This window comes from Citrus clementina, unplaced genomic scaffold (genome assembly GCF_000493195.1).
Source record: "Citrus clementina cultivar Clemenules unplaced genomic scaffold, Citrus_clementina_v1.0 scaffold_3, whole genome shotgun sequence".
Lineage (NCBI taxonomy): Eukaryota > Viridiplantae > Streptophyta > Magnoliopsida > Sapindales > Rutaceae > Citrus > Citrus x clementina.
This window is the reverse complement of record NW_006262339.1, coordinates 48072892-48093098: the sequence shown is the minus strand read 5'-3', so window position 1 is coordinate 48093098 and position 20207 is coordinate 48072892. Positions and strand designations below refer to the sequence as shown.

Genomic DNA, 20207 nt, shown 5'->3' with positions numbered 1-20207 from the left:
TACCCGAGATCAATGAATAAAACAAACAAAGCTACACTTGGTCTGACTTTTCACAAGAACAAAAGAAAATATTGCTGCAAATCTTTGAAAATTTCAACATTGTCCAAGGGTTATATATACAATAGAGAAGTAAAATAATAATCTGCCATGTGAGTTGATAATTTTATATATAAAATTTCAAGTACTCAGAAGCTTCTTGATTAATAGTAACTATTTCGATGATTGAGGCCATTTACTCTTATCATGTGCTTGTTTCCAAAGTTTTGACGATCTGAACAGAAATAATAAACATTGACTACAAAAAGGAACCGTGTTCTGTTTTGGACCTTTGTTCTGGCTTTCCGCAAGCACTCTTGAACGAGTCATGAGTTATGTTTAAATCACAGATTATTATTATTTTTTTCATTTTAATTATCTTTTGCCTTTGCCTTTTCTTATGTTTTCCGTAAGTGCTTATTCATCCCCATGTGATCTATCATTTAATCATAGCATTATTGCCTCGCTCTCCTCTCGCTGTGTTTATCTCACCGACAGTTGAACTGCAGTGTTTATCTTGTGTTGATTTATATTTTATACAAGGGAAATTATCAGTTATATACCCTTAAATGACACTAATATCAAACGTGCTACAATACTTTTTAAGTGTATCACTCGTATACCCTAAGTTGACAAAACACTTCTGCCGTCCACCAATCCGTTAACTGTCGTTTGCGAGCACTGATATCGTAAGGGTAATCTATTCTTTTAAAAAAAAAGACATGTCATCCCATTTACCTAGTAAAAAACGACATTTCATATGATATATTTTGATAAAAATGACATGTCATCCCATTTATCGGATAATTGTTAATAATTGCTAAAAAAAAGGCTACTTTACAACCAAATCTATTCCTCCAAAATTTAATCTAAATTATTGAAGATCTACTCCTCCAAGCTCTAACTTGAATTTTTTATGGTATAATATGTATAATTGTAAATAATATGTTGTTAATAATTTTTTATGGTATAAGATGAATATTTTTTATGGATAATTGTTAATAATATGTACCATTAATAATTCATTTTTTTAATAAAAAAATGTATTGTTAATAACAAAATTAAAAAATTGTGTATTGAAAATTTATATTAATTTTCAAGGAAAATTTGTATTTTTACTTCATTTTGAGTTTAAAGGGTAAAATAGTTATTTTGCTCAAATTCTGTTAAGTTCTTAACGGTAGTAAACGAAAAGGTGGATGCCATAACTCTTTTGTCAACTTAGGTTATACGAGTGATATAAGCGAAAAGTGTTGTAGCACATTTGATACTAGTGTCATTTAAGGGTATATGACAGATAATTTCCCTTTATACAATTCCATTTATATCTCATATACATTATAAAAATCTAAAACTAATTAGAAAATAAATAATTAACTTTAAAAAATTATCATTATTATCAATTTTATTGAAACAAGGGAAATTATCATTTGTATACCCTTAGTTTACTCCATTATCAAAAATACTACAACACTTTGAGGGTGTATCAATCGTCCACCCTAAGTTGACAAAATATATCAGCTGACCACCAAACCGTTAGTTGCCGTTTACGTATGATGACGTCAGAAGGGTAATTTGGTCTTTTCATATGATACAAGTGATAATTTAAATGTATATAAGTGATAAAAAGAGAATTTAAGGGTATACAAGTGATAATTTTTAAGGGTAAAATCGTCAATTCAGTGTAACTCCGTTAACTTTCAAACGACAACTAACAGTTTGGTGGTCAACTGATACATTTTGTTAACTAAGGGTGGACGATTGATACACCCTCAAAGTATTGTAGTATTTTTTATAACAGAATAAATATAGGGTATATGAATGATAATTTCCCTTGAAACAACAAAATAAAAAATAAAAATAAAAATTTAAAATATTTATTTTAATTATCAATTATTATTATTATTATTATTATTATATACACAATAAAATTTTTTTATATACATATCTATAAATGGGTAGATAAATTTTATTCAATATTATATCTAACTCGATTATTTGTATTTTTATAATAATTTAACAATAAAATTTACCAATACATACGATTAATTTTAAAACTCACAATACTTTTAAAAATAAATTTTACAAAATATTTAATTTATTTATTTCTACGGTACAAATAACACCAATTATTTTAAAAACTATAGAATTACCAAACTGATCTAAAAACTATAGTATTACTTTTACATTATAAAGATATATTATGATAACAACTCAAAGTCTAAAAAAGAGAAAGATAATTTATGAATAAAATTATTTAAAAATTATTTTTTAGAAGATCGAATCGTTCACTTTTCCCTTAGATAATACTCTTTCCCTTGAGGGTAAAATTTTTAAAGCAAAAGTCTTATCGTCTGCCTTTAATCATTGCATTTTCCCATCACCAAATTTAGATCTCTCCAGCACGGCATCCATTCAATGGAATCAATCCAACCATTTTTTTCCAGCTTGATTCTCATTGCGATGCCATCACCTTTTCGTCGTTCTCTTCCAGTAGCCAATTACCAACAATGGACTTCGTTTCCAATGATCATATCATTTTTTCACTTTTTGAAAACCAAACTATGGAAAGAGAGAGTAGGCGTTGATTTTATGAATAGTAACCCAACGTAACCCAACTTTGATGCAAGATGTGACATACACAAATAGTTTGTAACAAAAACAAAAAGAAATAAGAAATAATAAATAAAATAGGTTAATTGGAGAAAATCTGAGCCTCTCAATAAATTTAAATACATCTAACCAGCTGCTAAATAATAATAATCCAACCTCTTTATTATTGGCGACGATGATAATTTAAGTGCTAAATTACAGAATTTAGATCCAAAAAACAGGAACACAATGAAATCTGATGCTGCTTACAATTACGTAAACGCTACCATTACTTGCACTTGGTCAAAATATATTATGATAACAGTATTGAAAATTATTTTTTGAAAAATCGCATCAAAAGTGATATCCAAAACCTCATTGTAAGCAGTGCTGCTTCAACAGCAATAATTACAGCCACATGAAGGGCATTATCTTATAGTGACTGTGTAGTTCACATTCACTTTTATACCGTGGTCACCAGCTAAGAGTCCAACTATGCCTAACATGGGCAATCGACAGCTCTTTCCAAAGGCAGCACCACTTCGGTCTTTGATCATAAGGCTTATTATTAAACCACTCATAAATTGGGAAAAAAAACACATTATTTAACAATATCACATCTGTTAACGCCACATAGGTGAGAGTTCGGTGCACGCTAACTTCTTTTGACTTTGTTTCTGCGAAGTTCCATATGGGCACTAAGAAAAATCATTAAGGCGGCAAATGGCAAAGGCATGTGATTTATGGACTAGTTTTTCATACTTTATTGTGATGCTTGTGTGACTTGAATTTTGTTCAATTGCTTCCATAAAGAAGGAAAAAAACAAGGTAAAAAAAAAAAGAAGGAAAACTGTTTTGTTACACAGCCAGTGGCCCTTGGATCTGCATGCACTCAAATGCTTTGTCTTTGGGCATTAAAGAAGGTAAAAGCAAGTGGACGATACCAGTACAAATTAATACACAATCAAACGAAAGTTGTAGGGACCACCGACACGGCCTGACCATTAACTGTATGGCTGCGGCTAACAGGTAACAACAGTAGGACTTGACTAGCTTACAGAATCTGTAAGCCACAGACTGCAGCATCAGCCGTTGGATGTGGTTGGATGTGGAGTGAGAAACTGAACAATAGAAGATCGGATGGTGGGATAACGGGAGATGTTTGTTACAGAATCTGTACGATAGACAGGTCCACAACAGTAAGGCTATTTGTTTATGGTAAATCAACATTAGATTCCTCAGGCTGCCAAAATTTGGTTGATATTTTGAATAGATCATTAAGAAGGCAACACAGGGCGGTGGCCCTTTACAGAGGCTTCACAACCAAATGAACTTCAAAACATGTAAAGCAAATGAAATTTGCCACCATGTAACTGTGAATAAGGACCAACTAATTTCATTTGCTTCCTGGGAGGGGAGGAAAACATATAATGACATTCCAGCCGTTTATTTAACCGGCCAGACCGGGTGGCGATGGCACCACCGACTGCCCTCCAAATGATATATAGTGTAATGGGGGTAGTGGGTCGTCCTAAAAGCATACGCAGCAAATATCAATGCCTATCCTCAGGAGTTAAATCTCCGATGATTGCTGAACTAGACGTCAGTTAAATTGCAAATAAACGGTGTACACTTCCAAATCAAAGCAAAGCAAAGGAAAAAAAAAAAAAAAAACTGTGAATAGTATTTTATTATTAAAAGTTCAATTTGACAATTTTTTTTAAAATTAACCATCTTACCCTTGTACTAGAGTTATGATTTTTTTTTCTTTTAGAAGACTGATTAAAAGCATTTCATAATTTAACAGAGACAAATATGTGAATTATAAACCTGATCACCTGCACTCTGATTATTTTATCATTTTTCCCCCTTCTCTTCTCCATCTCCTTTCTCAGACTCATATCCAGGAAAGATTTTTTTCATATTCCCCAAAAAAAAAAGAAATAAAATAAAACAAAACACGCAGAGACAGAATAATTAACAGGAAAAGAGAGTTTTTCCCTTACAACTACACCCACGCGCAATGCAACCTCAAGCGCACCCGCGCGGAGCAAACCCGATCCGTGAAGCGGCCAAGTCATAAACAACCCGGAAGCCCTGTTGCTGAATATTTCCAATTATCGACAACCCGCTCATGGTTCCTGCAAATGCAAAGCAAAATGTTCCGCTACTATCCACGGGTATTAGATAATTAGTCGCCGGCAACGACACATCTGCACCTCTGAAATGCAACACCACCGTGGGCACCTTCACTTCCGTCTTTCCCGACAAATCGAAGCACGTATCAAACAGCGAAAAGTCTGGCGCACGCTTCAAGGAGGATGCTCCAGCTCGGAAAGCATCACGCAATGCGATGTAAGCGGGTCGGGTCAAACGGGTCACGGACGTACCCGAGTCTATGATGACCCCACCGTTACCGGCCGGATCGAGTTTGAACAAAGAAGCAGTGATGCCGCGGACATGAGCACCGCCGACGCTGATTCCAACTAGTTCAACATAGTAGAATGTGTCGAGCTTAGGGTTTGCGAGTAACGGAGTGAACCGGGCGGTTCGTGAAACGGCCGAGTCACCGAATACCATCGATGAAGGTTTAGCAGAAGTGGATCGGTCCACTAAACAGTAAGAAAACTTACGGTTGAACCGGCGACCGGTTTGAGTTGGAAATGACAACCTCCCACGACCGAGCCCCAATAAGCCCGCAGCAGCAACGAAGAGGCCCTCATTGTCGTGTCCACAACCGAGGGCCACGCGCGCAACTCTGGTGCCACGAAACGTCAGCGTTTCAGTGGAAAAATCACCGACGGTGATAGAACCGTCTCCGTAGGAGACTTGGTAAAGACACGTGTTCCTGCGGTTACAGCCAGAAGAGTCGAGCTTGCGGCACAAAGGGGACCGACAGGGTACGGTAGCAAACGAGCGGGACTTGGCAGGGTCGAAGACAGGGTCGGTTTGAGAGTAGCATTTCTTGCACGGAGCGCACTGTATCCAAACGACGTCGCTACCGGTGTCTAAGACCATGTAGACATACCTAGGGGGTGTGCCAACTCCGAGGCGCGTGAAGTACTCGCCGCTGCCTTGTGCGAGCCCTGATATGACGGAGCTACTAAAGCCTCCGTTGGCACGCCCGCGGGAGCGGTTGCGCGGGGGAACACGAACGGCAGATTCAGCGAAGGCGGTTAAGGATTTGACACGTAAGACGTCGCGTTGGATGCGGAGGTTGAAGAGGTGCTCTGGAGTTCTGTTGAAGGACAGAGAGTCTACGTGATGTAAACGTAGGGAGAGCGAGGATTCTGCGTCAGGTGCTGGTAGAGGGAGTGAAGATTCGGATTCGGAAACGGATACGGATTCAGGCCAAGAGAGAGTGGATTGGGTAGGGAGAGAGTTAAGGACGAAGGTTTGATACTGGAGAGAGGCAGCGGCGGTGAAGAAGAAGGAGAAGAGAAGGAGAAGATGGTTTCTTGCTTTCCCTTCCATTGAAATTGAAGGGAGAGTTGAGGGACAGCAGAGTGTTTTGCTTTTGGAGTGCGAGAGAGACTGATGAGGGTGATACAATATTATTATTGTTACTTATAACTGTTGAAAGAAACAGTGGTGGAGGAGGTATACTGGTAATCAAAGATTCAAAGTCCCGTTATCACTTATCACGTTTTGAGGGGTGGGCCGTTGGCCGTTGGTGGGGTTTGGGTCAATAACCTTTTTTTTTTTTTTTTTACATTTGGATTTATTATGTGCGGTGCCCTCTCTTTACTGGGGATGGTAAAATCCCGGGCCGGATCCGGATATTGCAATGATCGGATTCTGCCTGGATATAACTAGTCCGGATTCGAGTTCGGACCAGATTTTAATTTGAATACCCAAATTTTATATTGTTTAATATTATATGTGTATATATTTTTATTTTTTGGTAATTTTATAAATTTTAAATTTATTTTAATAAAATTTAACATGAAAATATAAATTTTAAGTGTTTAAAACTTTATATATGCATAATAAATGAGTCAAATAAATATAAATATTTAAAATAATATATATTTTATAATATTTTTTTAATAAAATTCGGGTTTCGAGTTTATCAAGTGATGTCCAAGACCGATTCAGTTTCATACCTGGACCGAGTAATACCCGGCCCACAACGCCCGGGTACGGTCCGGGTCCGGACGGGGCGGGTATTTTTACTAACTCTACTCTTTACGATAGAATGGATTAATGATGGAAATGTAGCAGTAGACTCTTTTTCTTATTGTAAAATACGTAATAGCGTTAAAATCTCTAGTAATAAGTTATTTCTACTTGGTCTAGTATGATGAATGTACTCAATGCACGATTGTTTCGTGCGTTCTTTGATTTAATGGAAATTCAGCTTGTTCCCCTCCCCCCACCTCGGGATGGCAAAACTTTGGGCCATGTCTAGAGTATTGCAATGACTAGATCCTGCTCGGATGCAATCGGTCTGGGTCCAGGTCCAGGTTCGGGCTGGGTTTTAATCTGGATACCTGAATTTTATATTTTTTAATATTATATGTGTATATATTTTTTATTTTTTGCTAATTTTATAAGTTTTAAATTTATTTCAATAAAATTTGACATGAAAATATAAATTTTAAGTGTTTAAAACTTTATATATGTATAATAAATGAGTCAAATAAATATAAATATTTAAAATAATATATATTATTTTGACACGATCCGAGTTTATCAAGTGATGTCCAAGACCGATCCGGTTTCATACTCGGGTTGGATAATACCTGACCCACAACGCCCAGATACGGTTCGAGTCCGGACCGGGCGGATATTTTTACTACCTCTATCCCACCAAAAAAAAACTAATGCTAAGTGCCTAAGTCTGATCATGTACTTACATATGTTTGAGAAGCATGTATTTATATACGCTTGAGGAGCATGCATCTAAAAGTTTTCCTTCAAATTTTGATATAAATTCTCATTTGATGATTTGTATAATCCAATAGTTGGGAAACACTAAATGTTAAGTTTTTACTTTGAATATTTACCATAACTGAACAATAAGTCTTCTTTTCTTCTCTTGGCATTGGTGGCCAGAGAGAGATTTTGAGTTTCATTTATATCGGACGAATTAATTTAACGATAGGCCGATTTATTTTGAATTGAAATATTCAAATTATGCCATCAAATAATTGATCTAGAACATTATAATAGATTTATAATTGTCAATATTATAGTATTTGAATGGTACAAACAATCATATAATTTAGAATAATGCAAAAGAATCTTCGCTTTAAATTGAGTCCATTTTCTTTGATTTTAAGAAAAACTTACATGAGACAATGAATCATTAATAAATGTAATATTGAATGTGCACACAAATGATATGGTGCCAAAAGTCAGGCAGCACTAATGCTACAGGGTGTGAAATAAAAATAGGCCACAAGACAAACGTCACTGCACAATGAATACAAGGTTACATTCGACTTAAGTACTACAAATATGATAAAACACTTAAGACTGGCTTAATTTAATGCAGCCTCAAACAATAAAATATTAAAATATTAAAAAATCACTAAACACTAAAAATTTCTAATTTCGACAGAGAGGAAATATTGCACCTATTAAATGTACTAAAATCAAGTGGAAGAAAATTATGGAATTGGTCAATTATACTTACCCCCGACAACTGTATGTGAAATCCCTTACCAATCGGGAAAAGAAATCAAAATATCTAGTTATACATAACAATACAAAATTGCACAAACAACATAATATTAAACAAAAAACAACAGCAATAGCAACTCCCCCCACACCAATAAACCTAGCAAATACGGCGGTTGAGCAATAAAACTGGGGTAGAATAGGGGCAGCAAGCCCACCTAGTCACAGGATTAGCAGCAACACTATTTTCACCCCTAATTTCTTTTTCGCCAGCAAAGCTGCAACATCCACCAAGATTTTGCAAGCACATCCACCAATCTGGCACCTCCACTAACAACATAAAAAAAAAAAAAGAACAACGACCGCTTGCATGGGTGGGAAGAACAATGGTAGTAGCAAGGAGCCCTTTCGTGTCCATAATTAGATGTGAACCAAATTTGCATAGGCCACCAAGATTCAAGTCCACCACCACCATCAAAACCCACCAATCCTAGCACCACCACCACCAAATAGGTGGAAAAGATAACCTCCACTTAAGAAGAGTAGGGACCTAATTAATTCGTGTAGGGTATAAGCTCCTTAAAAACTTTAAAATTAAAAATAGGTCAATTTTGAGGATAAGTCTAAGAGTTGGACTATTGGCACCCCTCTAATGTCCTAATAAAATCTCTCTTTTAAACGAACCCCATTACTGATGGAAAAAATTCATTATTTATAAGTATATCTATATTCTTTCAAAATTGCCCCTATATCAATTCCAGTAAATCGATTCTTTCTCTTTGCGAACAAATTCTTTTTTTTAATTAATAATTCATCAAAAAAATAAAAAGAACATTATAAGAAAACTAAATTTTTCCTAAGGGGATGCTCCAGCCAATTAGGGAGTCATCTTTTCAACCTATGCTCAATTTCATCAAGATTTTAGAGGAGATTTCAAATGTTCATGCCAATTTCTCGGTAGATGTCGGTGACTCGACTTCTGGAAACATACTTAATCTCATTGCTTTTGTTAAGGAAAAGGTTGATAAGAAATTTGGGGTGTTTGAAATGATAGCTAATCGTGTATTTGGCTAGGGGATGAGCTTATGCAATTTGTAGTTCTCTCTCGTAATATTTTTTGTGTTAATGCAGCATTACTTTTTTTCTTTTTTGAAAAAGACATCTTTCATAAAGAAAGAAGATGGAAAAAGATTGAATTAGGGATAATTTTGGAAGAACATATATATTCTTATAAATTATGAATTCTTCTAATTAATTAATGAGGTTTTTTTAGAAGAGGAGTTTCATTAAAATTTTAAAGGGGTGCCAATAGTCTCGGTCTAAGTCTAAATACAAAATAAATTTTAGGTTTGGGTTCGGAGATTTTATCGGACCCCAAACTTGACCCGAAAATATTTTTATTTTTCTTAAATCAAAATAAATTTTCAATTTTAATTAAATAATTACAAAAATTTAACAAAACAGCAAAACCCTAGATTTAAACTCTCAGCTTACTCTCAAAAACTCTGCTCTCTACCCATCACCACCTCGAAGTCTCCAACAGAGCTTCCCTTTCCTGGCTGTCACGTCTGACGCAAAAAGACCAAGCTTCGCTATGAACGTCACTTTCCTCTCTTGCCGTAAGCCGCTAAACCTTTCTTACTGGGACTATCATTTCTCATTGGACTCAACCACCCATCATGGCCTTCCCTGACATTTGATCAATCAAAGTAATTTTTTGTTAATTGCGCAGGTCAAATTTTCTTAATTTTGGGTGTGGTTGTATTCATGAGGCTACTGTTGAAATGATGATTTGTAAAAGTCTATATTTATTTGGAAATCTAAAAATTGAAATGAAACAGATGTAGAGGTTGTAAAGGTATATCGTTTTAATTTATATTATTTTATCAAGTATTTGTTAAGTTAAAATTGTTAAAACATATTTTTATTTATATTTATTTTTATCTTGTTGTGTGTTTATGAAGAATTTTAGAATGTGCATGAACGGTGATGATTACTGAGAGGCTACTGCAAGTTTATGTTGAAGGTATAGCATTATTTTGATTTGTTTTGTAAAATTTGATCATTTATAATTATATTGAAGACTTAAAATTATTATATTCTCACTTTTTGGAGGTTGTTAAAATTTGATCATTTGTAATTAAATTTTTAAATCTATATATTAAAATTTAATTTTTTTTCTTCTTTTGAGAAAAAGAGACGAATATTCAATACTTAATATTTTGTTGGAAAAAAATAAATGGCGATTGCTTCCCCACTTTAAACCCCACTCAATTCGGAGATTTTGGGAGACATACCTGAATTGTCTAATTATAACTTTTTCGGGTATGAGGTAGGTTTGGGGATGGCTTCCGAAATCGGGTTCAAGGCGGGGACCATTGACATCCCTAGGGAAGAGAGAGAAACCTCTCTAAGGAAGGAGGAATCAAGGGAAGCCAAAAAGAAAGGAAAAGGGGAAATATTCCCGCCATATGAGAGCTTCCAACATGACGAGAGGTTATTTTTCCTAGTAGGGGGTGACGGGGTTTAGCAAGTTCTTACCCTAAATTTGGTAAATTTTGGATTATTCTCATTGTAAATTGACTACATTTAAATTAACCCCTTTACTTTTAAAAATTACAAATTACCTCCATTTTTGTTCAAAAGCTAAAGGTAAAAATAAGGGTGTGTTGATTTTTTTTTTTTCTTAACTAAATAGGGGATAAATTGAAGTTTCTAAAAGTAAGGAAATAATTTAAAGATAATCAATTCATAATGGGATAATTTGAATTAAACCTTCTAAATTTTACTCATTGGGGATAAAGTGAAAGAAAGAAAGAGGGTGAGATGACAAAAATATTCTTTCGAATGCAATAAAGTAAAGACAGGGTTAAATAATATGTTGGATATTTGAATTTTAATTGATGTTAATTAATACAAATGTATTGTTATTATGCGAATACTGAATCTGAATAGACAATCTAGTGGACATTTTGGGGAGTTGAGCTTAGCTGCTATTTTGGATAGAGCAAGCAATGATCCATTCCGTTTGTTAAAATATGTCTGGTTAAGTATGATTTCCTTATTTTATCATAACATTAGTTTCATTTTGATTTTACAGAGTGATTATCTTGCACAAGACTGTGGGTTAGCTTACTAGACTTATATCATCTTGTATTATCGAGCACATGCAACAAGAAATTTCATATGATTATTAATTTATGTAATGTGTCCATAGTATTCTCGACATTCTGGTTCAACAGTCATTTATTATGCTTATAGGTACTCTTAATCACAAACTCATTTTTCTTTCTTGAGTCTTTACTCTTGTCTTCTTTCCATCATCCATTATTACTATATCTAGAAACTTTGGGTGTGTTTACCTATAGACTTAAGGAATGTGAACAAAATCATAATCATACATGTTATTTACTTACAAAAATTGAAAGGAGAGTAGAATGGAAATTGTAAGGCCCATGTGAAATTGAAATGACAAATGAGAACTTGATTCCTATGAGGGGTTAGGAATCAAGTTTCCATTCCTAGGATCAACTCTTTTACTCTCACCAAAATTTTTTAATTCCACTTTTGTCTTGAATTTGAATATTCAAAAAACAATGAAAATAAAAAAATCCCTAATTTCCTTTCGTTAGAAATTCTAACCACCACCAGCAACATTAATCTTGTCAAACCATCAGATTCGCATCACAGGTCGTTGTGCAGCACATTGTTGAATGTCGCACGCCATCAACCTTGTTAACCTCACACCGTAAGTGTCACATGCCACTTGTCGCAGACATCGCTGCTATTGCCCATTCGTCACTATTGTCGTTGACTATCCCGTGCTACTACTGTTGCCGACTCCCATGCCATGGAGATTGCCATATCATCACAATCATCATCATCATTTTTGTTTTGTTATTATTGATAATTTGTTATATATTTTATTTTTTGTAATATTTGTTGTCGTTATCATTACTGTTATTGTGATTGTTATTATTATTGTAAACAATAGTTTTTTAACAATAATAATCACAATTACCATAATACAAACTAATAACAACAACAACAACAATTAACTAAAGACATTCTAACAACTTGAACTATTCCATTCTGATTTCAAAACAAAATAAACACATCAATAGTAATACAACATATATCACTCTAACTCATTATGATTCTAGTCTAATTTGATTGTTGATTGGGAAATGCATGATTTATGTATTAGAGTAAGATCCACGGATATATAAACCTAAAACATATAGTATACAATATACACATGGACAATTGTAAAATATCTTTATCAATAAAACATGATTTGATGGCCCTTGATCACCCGTAACTGTTAGCTATTTAACAAAGAAAACGAAATCTTAGTAAGTGTAGCGTAGAAGATTAAGGCTATGCTTACTTAATTAGGATACTTAGTTTGTATCTCAATTGATGTGTTACCAATAAAAATTTACTATTTAAATTAAAAATAATAAGATTTAATAATTATCTATCACTTGAACTAATCTTATAGTAATATACCATTTGTAATATTAGTTGGAATAAAAGGTAAGTATAACATTCTTAGTGTAGAAGTGTTAAAACGCCAAGTACATGCACATAAGTTTCAATGCCTAATATATCATCGCTTGGTTTTGACTTTATGGCAAAACATACTCCCATGTTCCCACTGATGATAATAGCAGTGACTTCAAAGTATATAATAATTAATAGGCAGTAACTATGGTGGAGCTGTTTCACCGTAAAACATTGATTAATGATGATCGTTAGATCGTAACAGTAAGTTTCAACGCCTAATCTATCATCACTTGGTTTTTACTTTATGGCAAAATGACATTCCCATGTTCCCACTGATGATAATAGCAGTGACTTCACAGAATAAAAGAATTAATAGGTAGCAGCTATGGTGGATTCGTTTCACCATAAAGAATTGATTGATAATGATCGTTAGATTGCAATAATAATAAATATTTAATATTTGTTTGTATGATCATAGGATCATCCAACAGTAATCCTATTTGGAAGAGTTTCAACATAATTGAACTCTAATTAATAAAGTAGGGTAATTTTTAAAAACCTCCCCTGAGGTTTGGGCTTGTTGCAAGTAGATGGTGAGAATTGATTTATTTGTAAAAAACCCCCTACCGTCAGTTAAGTTTAACATTGACCGTTAGTTGACCGTGCAAAGACAATATTACCCTTAACAATAGTTTATAAACGAAAATAACTAAAAAAAAACCAAAATTATTAGCTATTTTACTCTTTTTAAATTATTGATATTTTCTTAAAGTTCCTATAAAAAAGTTAAAATTAAAAAATTAAAAAATCATCTTTAAATTATTGATATTTCCTTAAAATTCCTACAAGAAAGATAAAATTAAAAATTTAAAAATGAAATAGTTATAATCTTTATCTATGATATTGTAAATTTTTAGAATTGACAAGGATAAAATTGTCAAAAAATAAGGTTTGTGCTTTTTGCACCAATAATTTTAGTTTTTTTTTAGTTATTTTCGTTTACAAACTATTGTTAAGGGTAATATTATCTTTGCATGGTCAACTAACGGTCAATGTTAAACTTAACTGACGGTAGGGGGTTTTTTACAAATAAATCAATTATCGCCATCTACTTGCAACAAGCCCAAACCTCAGGGGAGGTTTTTAAAAATTACCCTAATAAAGTAAGATCCACCGATGAAAGACCAAGATGTAATTTCATGCTTTTCATGTTCTTCGAAGCCTTTCTTTGTGTATTATTGAAATTTCCTCGTGATTCTCTCTCTCCAGCTAGCTGGTCTGGCTTGACCTTCCGCTGATTCCTGTCGTGTAATCTCCCCTCATTTTCTTTACTCTTTATTTTCCTTTTCCATTAAAAGAAAGCACACAACTGCCAGAATGGTTTTGCTTTTGGACTGGCCGTTGAGTGATACGGTAATTAATATTTGTTGCTGTAGGTACAGCAAGGACCGTGAAGAATACATTCGTCGAAATGGTTCAAGGGATATATAAGGTTTGTGAACATGACATGATGGCCAATTTGTCAAAATTTCTTTCATTAGAAAGCGACACATGCTTGTCATGCCTTGCTTCAGAAAAGCTCACGAGGCACATGTTCGTAGGTCCCATCATTAAGAGACTATAGCTAATTGGATGACCCACTCACCCAACCAACTAGCTTGATTTGTGCATTGAACCGTGGATCTGAACAACTATTTTCATCTTCTAGCACGATGATTATTAAAAGTACGGGAAATGCAGGCATCGCCATTTGGTTTGATGTGTTTAACCATTAAAGCATCGGTGAAGATTGTTAGGAGTTGATGATTTAAAAAGCAAGATAAATGAGACAAATAGGTAAATGTCAGTGATGCATGCAATTCAAGAAACATCAAACATTAGGTAATGAAAAAAAAATGTTGATGTCGTACTGTCATACAAGAGGGAAGAGTTAACAGGCAACGTTTAAATTGCATTGCCCAATAAAATAATTTGGTTAGGCATAGGCGAGGGAGAAGAGAAATGATGAGAAATTTTAAGATACAAATGAGGTATTATGACGTTGTAATATGTGTATTTACTTTAAAAAATAATTATGTAAGTGGTAGTTTTATTAAATTTAATTAAACACATCATACATGTAAGTGTAAGTAAATAATATTGTAATATGTGTACATTTATTTTAAAAAATAACCATACAAGTGATAGTTTTATTAAATTTAATTACACACATCATACATACATTAGTCGATTAGATTATCTTTGACATATTATAAAATTTCTCAAGAGAAAGAAAGTAAAAACCAAACAAGAAATTCTACAGAATATTAGATGTTTCATGTCATATTCTAATGTGGAACTACTAACTAATAATTGAGAGACATGTGACGGCATATGTTAAAAAATTTAAAGCAAATTAAATATAGTTAAAAATTTAAATCAAATTAAATTAAATTTCTCACTTTTCTTTTGCGCAATATTTCAAATTTCTAAGTGTGAAAGACAAGCAATTAATTAGTGCTCTCTCACTTCATTACTGCAATTAATTAGTGGGCAAGAATTTGGATGAAAACTGAGAGAAAGATAAAGAATATAATCAAAAGTAATGAAGTGAGAGAACACTAACTAATTGCTCATCTTTTACATTAGAAATCTGAAAATATTACATTTATCTGATATTAAATTTTTTAACATACAGTGCCACATATCTCTCAGCCATTAGTGGGTGATTCCACAATAGATTATAACTTGGAAGTACTGTAAAATTTCTCATGCCGAATAGGCCACAAAATCTACTGCAAGTTTACTCATCAATGCATTTATATAGACCACCACTCTTCAAAACTGCAGGTATAATCCTCTCAGCCCATCGCATTTATTACCAACATTCTAGGTGAGTTAGGTTGTACATAAATGTGTGGGATATAATAATAGAACTGCCATTGGTCATGGTCTCCTTATCCATCACCATTCTTTCACTATAAGCGCTCCCTAAAGATAAAAATTGGGTGAATTAATTTTTTTTCTTTTTTCAGGTGATAATAGAAGCTCACAGGCAAATTTAAAATGCGGGGTAAAGCCTCCACTTCATAGAACAGAGGTCTCCTTGGAAGGTGGGCTCAGCGCAAAGGCCGCTGGCAGAAGAGATGTGCACTTTCTTGCCTGTTAACCAAAATTATAATTGAAGCCTGTTTCATCGACCGTGTGGGGTAAACGAATCTCGAAAGCAAAAAAGAGCAACAGAGAAAAAGATGAATCACCAACCGAAGGAGCATTAGAAATAAGCATGAGCGTTGAGACTTACTTTTAAGTTAAAACAAAATAGTAGAGAGATGTGCCTAAGTAAACAAGCTTTTATCCAGATTAAAGCTTTAAAGTTAAATGATGCTTTGCGGAATTATATAATATGATTTTAGTACCACTCCTAATACGTCAACCAACTCAGCATCTCTGGTACCTACATAAAATATCAGGCAAGGAATTCAACAGTTTAACCTTGCATTTTCAGTCTTCTAAGAAACCATGGATAATCAATTAGTAGAATGAGTTACTCAAAAAGTTTGAAGTTTTGCTCACTAGCTTGTAATGGTAAATTGATAAAGATATTTGACTTTGAAGTGGGGGCTGGGGAATGTATATAATGAAGAAGATGCCATGTAATACGTTCTCATCAATAGAAAATGATAAACGAACTCAATGAAGACAAAGGGACGATAGAAACGCAACTTTGAATTGCCGTTTCACTCGTTTCAAGCGTTGATTTCTGCTTTTTTTAATATTGCGTGGATCCACAAGAAATTAAAAAAAAATGAGAAAACGATGGTCATTTCTGCCCTCTCCCCAACCACTCATTTTACTCCCCCTCCATTGAGTTTGTTTCGTTGCCAGACTCCCCTCCATTGAGTTTGCTTCGTTCGTTACCAGACTCCCCTCCATTTGCTTCGTTCGTTACCAGACTCCCCCTCCATTTGCTTCGTTACCGGACTCCCCCTGGACGACGGCCGCTTCTTGTTCTCGCCGAGCCCCTTTTTTTTCTGAGATGCAGAGACAGAACTCGTTTGAGTTTTTCCTTCCTGAACGCAGAGAGCTCAAGTAAATGAGAGAAATAGAGAGAGACTACAGAACTCAAAAAGTGCCTGAGAAGTTTTTCCTTTCTTTTGATTATTTTATTTTTTAAACTCAAAAAGTAATAGACAAAGGGACAAAAGCTGCTTGATTCACGTGCCAATTTTTGGTTTCCATTAACGTAATAAATAAATAGGTCCTCTCTCTAGCAGTTGCAAACAACTCAGTTGATTCACGTGGTAATTTTTTCTGTCATCCTTTTGTCTTCGCGGAGTTCAAATAGCAGAACTCCTCCTCAATTAAGTATTAAAGCTAATGTGGTGAGCGACTTGACCTTTGGACAAGTGGCAGAGTCCTCACAATTGTTAGAGTCGTTGTTCGAGCCTCACAAAAGCATTGTAGGGACTAAATTTTTTTCAAAAAATTTGAATGAAAACAATATTCTCCTTCTCAAAATGAAAGTGGAGTAAACGTCCCTTAAATACTAAAGGGTAAAAATTTAGACTCTAGAGCTTAAGAATTATCTAATTGTAAATGGGTAAAAAAATATAGGTTCTAGAGCCCAGGAATTGTCTAATTGTAAATCGGTAAAAACCTGAGCTCTAATCGCAGGAATTGTATAATTGTAAATATACTCAGTAATAGTTTCATGTAATATGAGTTGTAATATGAGCATTAGTCTCATATAATTAAAAAAAATAGGAGAGAAAAAAGCTAATGTGGTGGTTGAAAAACAAATCTATCACGGGAAGAAACTAACTCATTTTCTCTGCTATAGAATCCAGAAGACAATATCTACCGTAAAGCGAAGTAAAATGTGGAGTAGATTGGTTAATACTCAAGCAAACAAATTTGGGGCTCATCAGTCCCCAAGCAAATCATAGCTACACCACTATGAAGTCCCTTCTACCTCAATTAATACAACCCAGCTAAAATAAATCATTTACTTATGCCTTGTGTAGGCAACACATGTATAAAAGAGAAGCAAGTGGGAAAAACCTATCTTGAAGCATGGATCAGATCAGTTTAAGATACATAAATGAGAGGATGGCAATCCATTAATTTTCATATTTGCTTCAGGTGAAGAAACTAAATTGACCGTAACAAATATTCACTTCAAGCATGAATTCTGCCATGAAAGTTCATTAAAAATAAACCATGTTACTTCTGATTCTGAAGCCTAGAAGCTCATATAAGTATGGGCATCCATGATTTTTGACAGTATTAACATTGAATTCTTCCACCAAACATATCATTACTTCTCCCTGCACCAATCCCCACTTTTACCACCAGTTTTTCTATCAAGCCTTACATCTGTAATCTGAATATCCTTTGAAGCAGCCTTGCACATATCATAGACTGTTAGACCGGCAACAGTTACAGCCGTCATAGCTTCCATTTCAACCCCAGTTTTCCCTGATGACACTGCTTCCCCTTCAATGTCTACACTAAAATCCTTAGAGTTCAGCATAAGATCAACGCGAACATGAGTTAAGGTGATATTGTGACATAGTGGGATGAGACTGCTGGTATGCTTTGCTCCACTAATGCCTGCTATTTTTGCTACACTAAGGACATCCCCCTTGGCCAATTGGTTTGCTAAGACCAGATCAAACACCTTTTTGCCCAGAATTACCTTGCAATTAGCAATGGCAGTTCTTTGACTATTTTCTTTTGGAGAGACATCCACCATTTGTGCTTCTCCTGTCCGGCCAATGTGGGTCAGGCCAGGTGTGCTATCACAAATCTTTTGAGATGTCAACTGAGCTTCTTGAGCCATGAAATCATTACTTACAGAACCAGAAAACCCATTTGAAGTAGGAGGTTCACCAAAGATTGATTCCATCTCCTGAGGCCCCGGTTATCATATAAATTCAAAGAGTCTTGACATTAGAATCTACCTCAGAAATTGAACGAGATACATAAAAGAAAATAATAACTTGAAGAATCTTGACACATGACAGTTGGAACTCAAGTTGGGACAAAGCTGCTGGGATCCCCAACATTATTGTTATCTTAAATGGATCTAACTAACTAATTTTCAAATTGAGTTCTCGGATCCTATATTTCAATCATTCATTCAAATCAATCACAAGGGAACTCTTCAAGATTCATTATGCTTTTTATTCAGCGACAAAGTTGCTGGCGCGATGTGTGCACGTGATGACCTTTATCAAATTATATATCAACAACTACGAGAATAAACTTTGTGAATCAACTTCGATAAAATATACAACAGTGCCTTACCTTGTTGAGATCCACAATTGCACTTGCAAAATCATGGTTACTGTTACTACTAAAGAACCTTCTTGAGTGAGGAAATGCAGCTGCAAGTCGACGAAGAATCATGATGGCAACTGCAAGCAATTTGAGAAAAACATCATTACTCTCGAAGAAAGTTCTGTTATCAACTGCGAACTTTGAAGAAAGAAAGAGATGAATCGCTGCTGTATTAATTAGATTTTCATTTTAAACTCTGCTTTCATTTAGGCGTTTTCGCGAACACCTTAAGGTCATTGAGTCAGAAACGAGGAGCTCAACCTACGAAATTACAAGAACAGCGAGAAAGCAAAAAACAACGTTATTCGATTGCGATTATAAAAAATGTTTTACGATAAAAGAAACGATCAATGAGGCTGAAGGTTGATGAAGGCTTGAGACTCGAGGACCTGTGTAAATTGTAATTCCTCCACCATCACCAAACAAAGCAACTAAGAGGAGAATTAAGCAACTATATTATAATCAGTAGTACGACGCCGTTTCATAGACAGGAAATACTTTTCGTACGACAGAACCATGAGAATTTAGGAAGAAGCATCCAAACAAAAGAGAGATTTTATCTCACACTTCCACCACCATCAGCCAGCAGCCTAATGTTTCTTTCAAGTCCTTTCTTGTTTTGCTGTTATGCTGCTAACCATGCCCGCCCCGGTGCAAGAAAATTATAATTACAATGTGATATTCTAAAAGATTTTTTTTTAATTAAAAAAAAAAAAAGAGTGAGAGAGGGGGAGAAGCATACCTCTGTGCTTCTATTAATTTTTATTCATATAATCAAAGTTAGAGCATGGTTGAGATTGTTTTAAATTATCAGATAATAAAAAATTTAATTCTCAAATAATCTCTTTTTGTACTAAATGTTGAAAGTTAATTGGAGTTGCTTTTAGAAATTAGGCTTTTTAACAATTTGATTTTTGTAATGCATAATCCCAATATTATCCTCAACTTAATAATATATTTTCAAATATACCCCTGGACTGAAATAAGGAAATTTAGTAATATTTTGATTTTTGAATTTAACCAGAATATAAAAAAAAAGAAAAGAAAATTATCGTCGGAAACCGGCACTGTCTCCGGCGCAATGACAACAACCGATGAACTGTTCTTATTGCGACACACCC

General features: G+C 34.4%; 2 protein-coding genes across 6 annotated transcripts; both read right to left on the bottom strand.

Moving 5' to 3' along the window:
• Positions 1-4386: 4386 nt before the first annotated feature.
• On the bottom strand, positions 4387-6254 carry LOC18047547 (aspartyl protease family protein 2). Its single transcript, XM_006444770.2, has one exon. It carries the CDS (start codon positions 6100-6102, stop codon positions 4660-4662), a length of 1443 nt encoding a protein of 480 aa, XP_006444833.1. The 5' UTR covers positions 6103-6254; the 3' UTR covers positions 4387-4659.
• Positions 6255-17787: 11533 nt separating this feature from the next.
• Positions 17788-19740, bottom strand: LOC18047545 (cyclic pyranopterin monophosphate synthase, mitochondrial). Of its 5 annotated transcripts, XM_006444768.2 has the most exons (4): positions 19476-19740; positions 19313-19347; positions 19054-19163; positions 17788-18655 (listed from the first exon to the last, which is right to left on the bottom strand). In XM_006444768.2, the coding sequence occupies exons 3-4, from the start codon at positions 19153-19155 to the stop codon at positions 18062-18064; spliced, it is 696 nt and encodes a 231-aa protein (XP_006444831.1). In that variant the 5' UTR covers positions 19156-19163; positions 19313-19347; positions 19476-19740; the 3' UTR covers positions 17788-18061. The 5 variants fall into 5 exon arrangements, with proteins under 5 accessions (XP_006444831.1, XP_024045758.1, XP_006444832.1 ...); XM_024189990.1 differs by having other exon boundaries at positions 19313-19740; XM_006444769.2 differs by lacking the exon at positions 19313-19347 and having other exon boundaries at positions 19420-19740.
• Positions 19741-20207: the final 467 nt, after the last annotated feature.

What these genes read in the sequence shown, in the direction of transcription:
- LOC18047547 (XM_006444770.2), bottom strand. Translation starts at nt 6,102, where the DNA reads ATGGAAGGGAAAGCAAGAAACCATCTTCTCCTTCTCTTCTCCTTCTTC.
- LOC18047545 (XM_024189990.1), bottom strand. Translation starts at nt 19,155, where the DNA reads ATGATTCTTCGTCGACTTGCAGCTGCATTTCCTCACTCAAGAAGGTTC. An exon ending in CAATTGTGGATCTCAACAAG is followed by an intron (nt 18,656 to 19,053) that starts GTAAGGCACTGT and finishes CCGGGGCCTCAG; the next exon opens with GAGATGGAATCAATCTTTGG.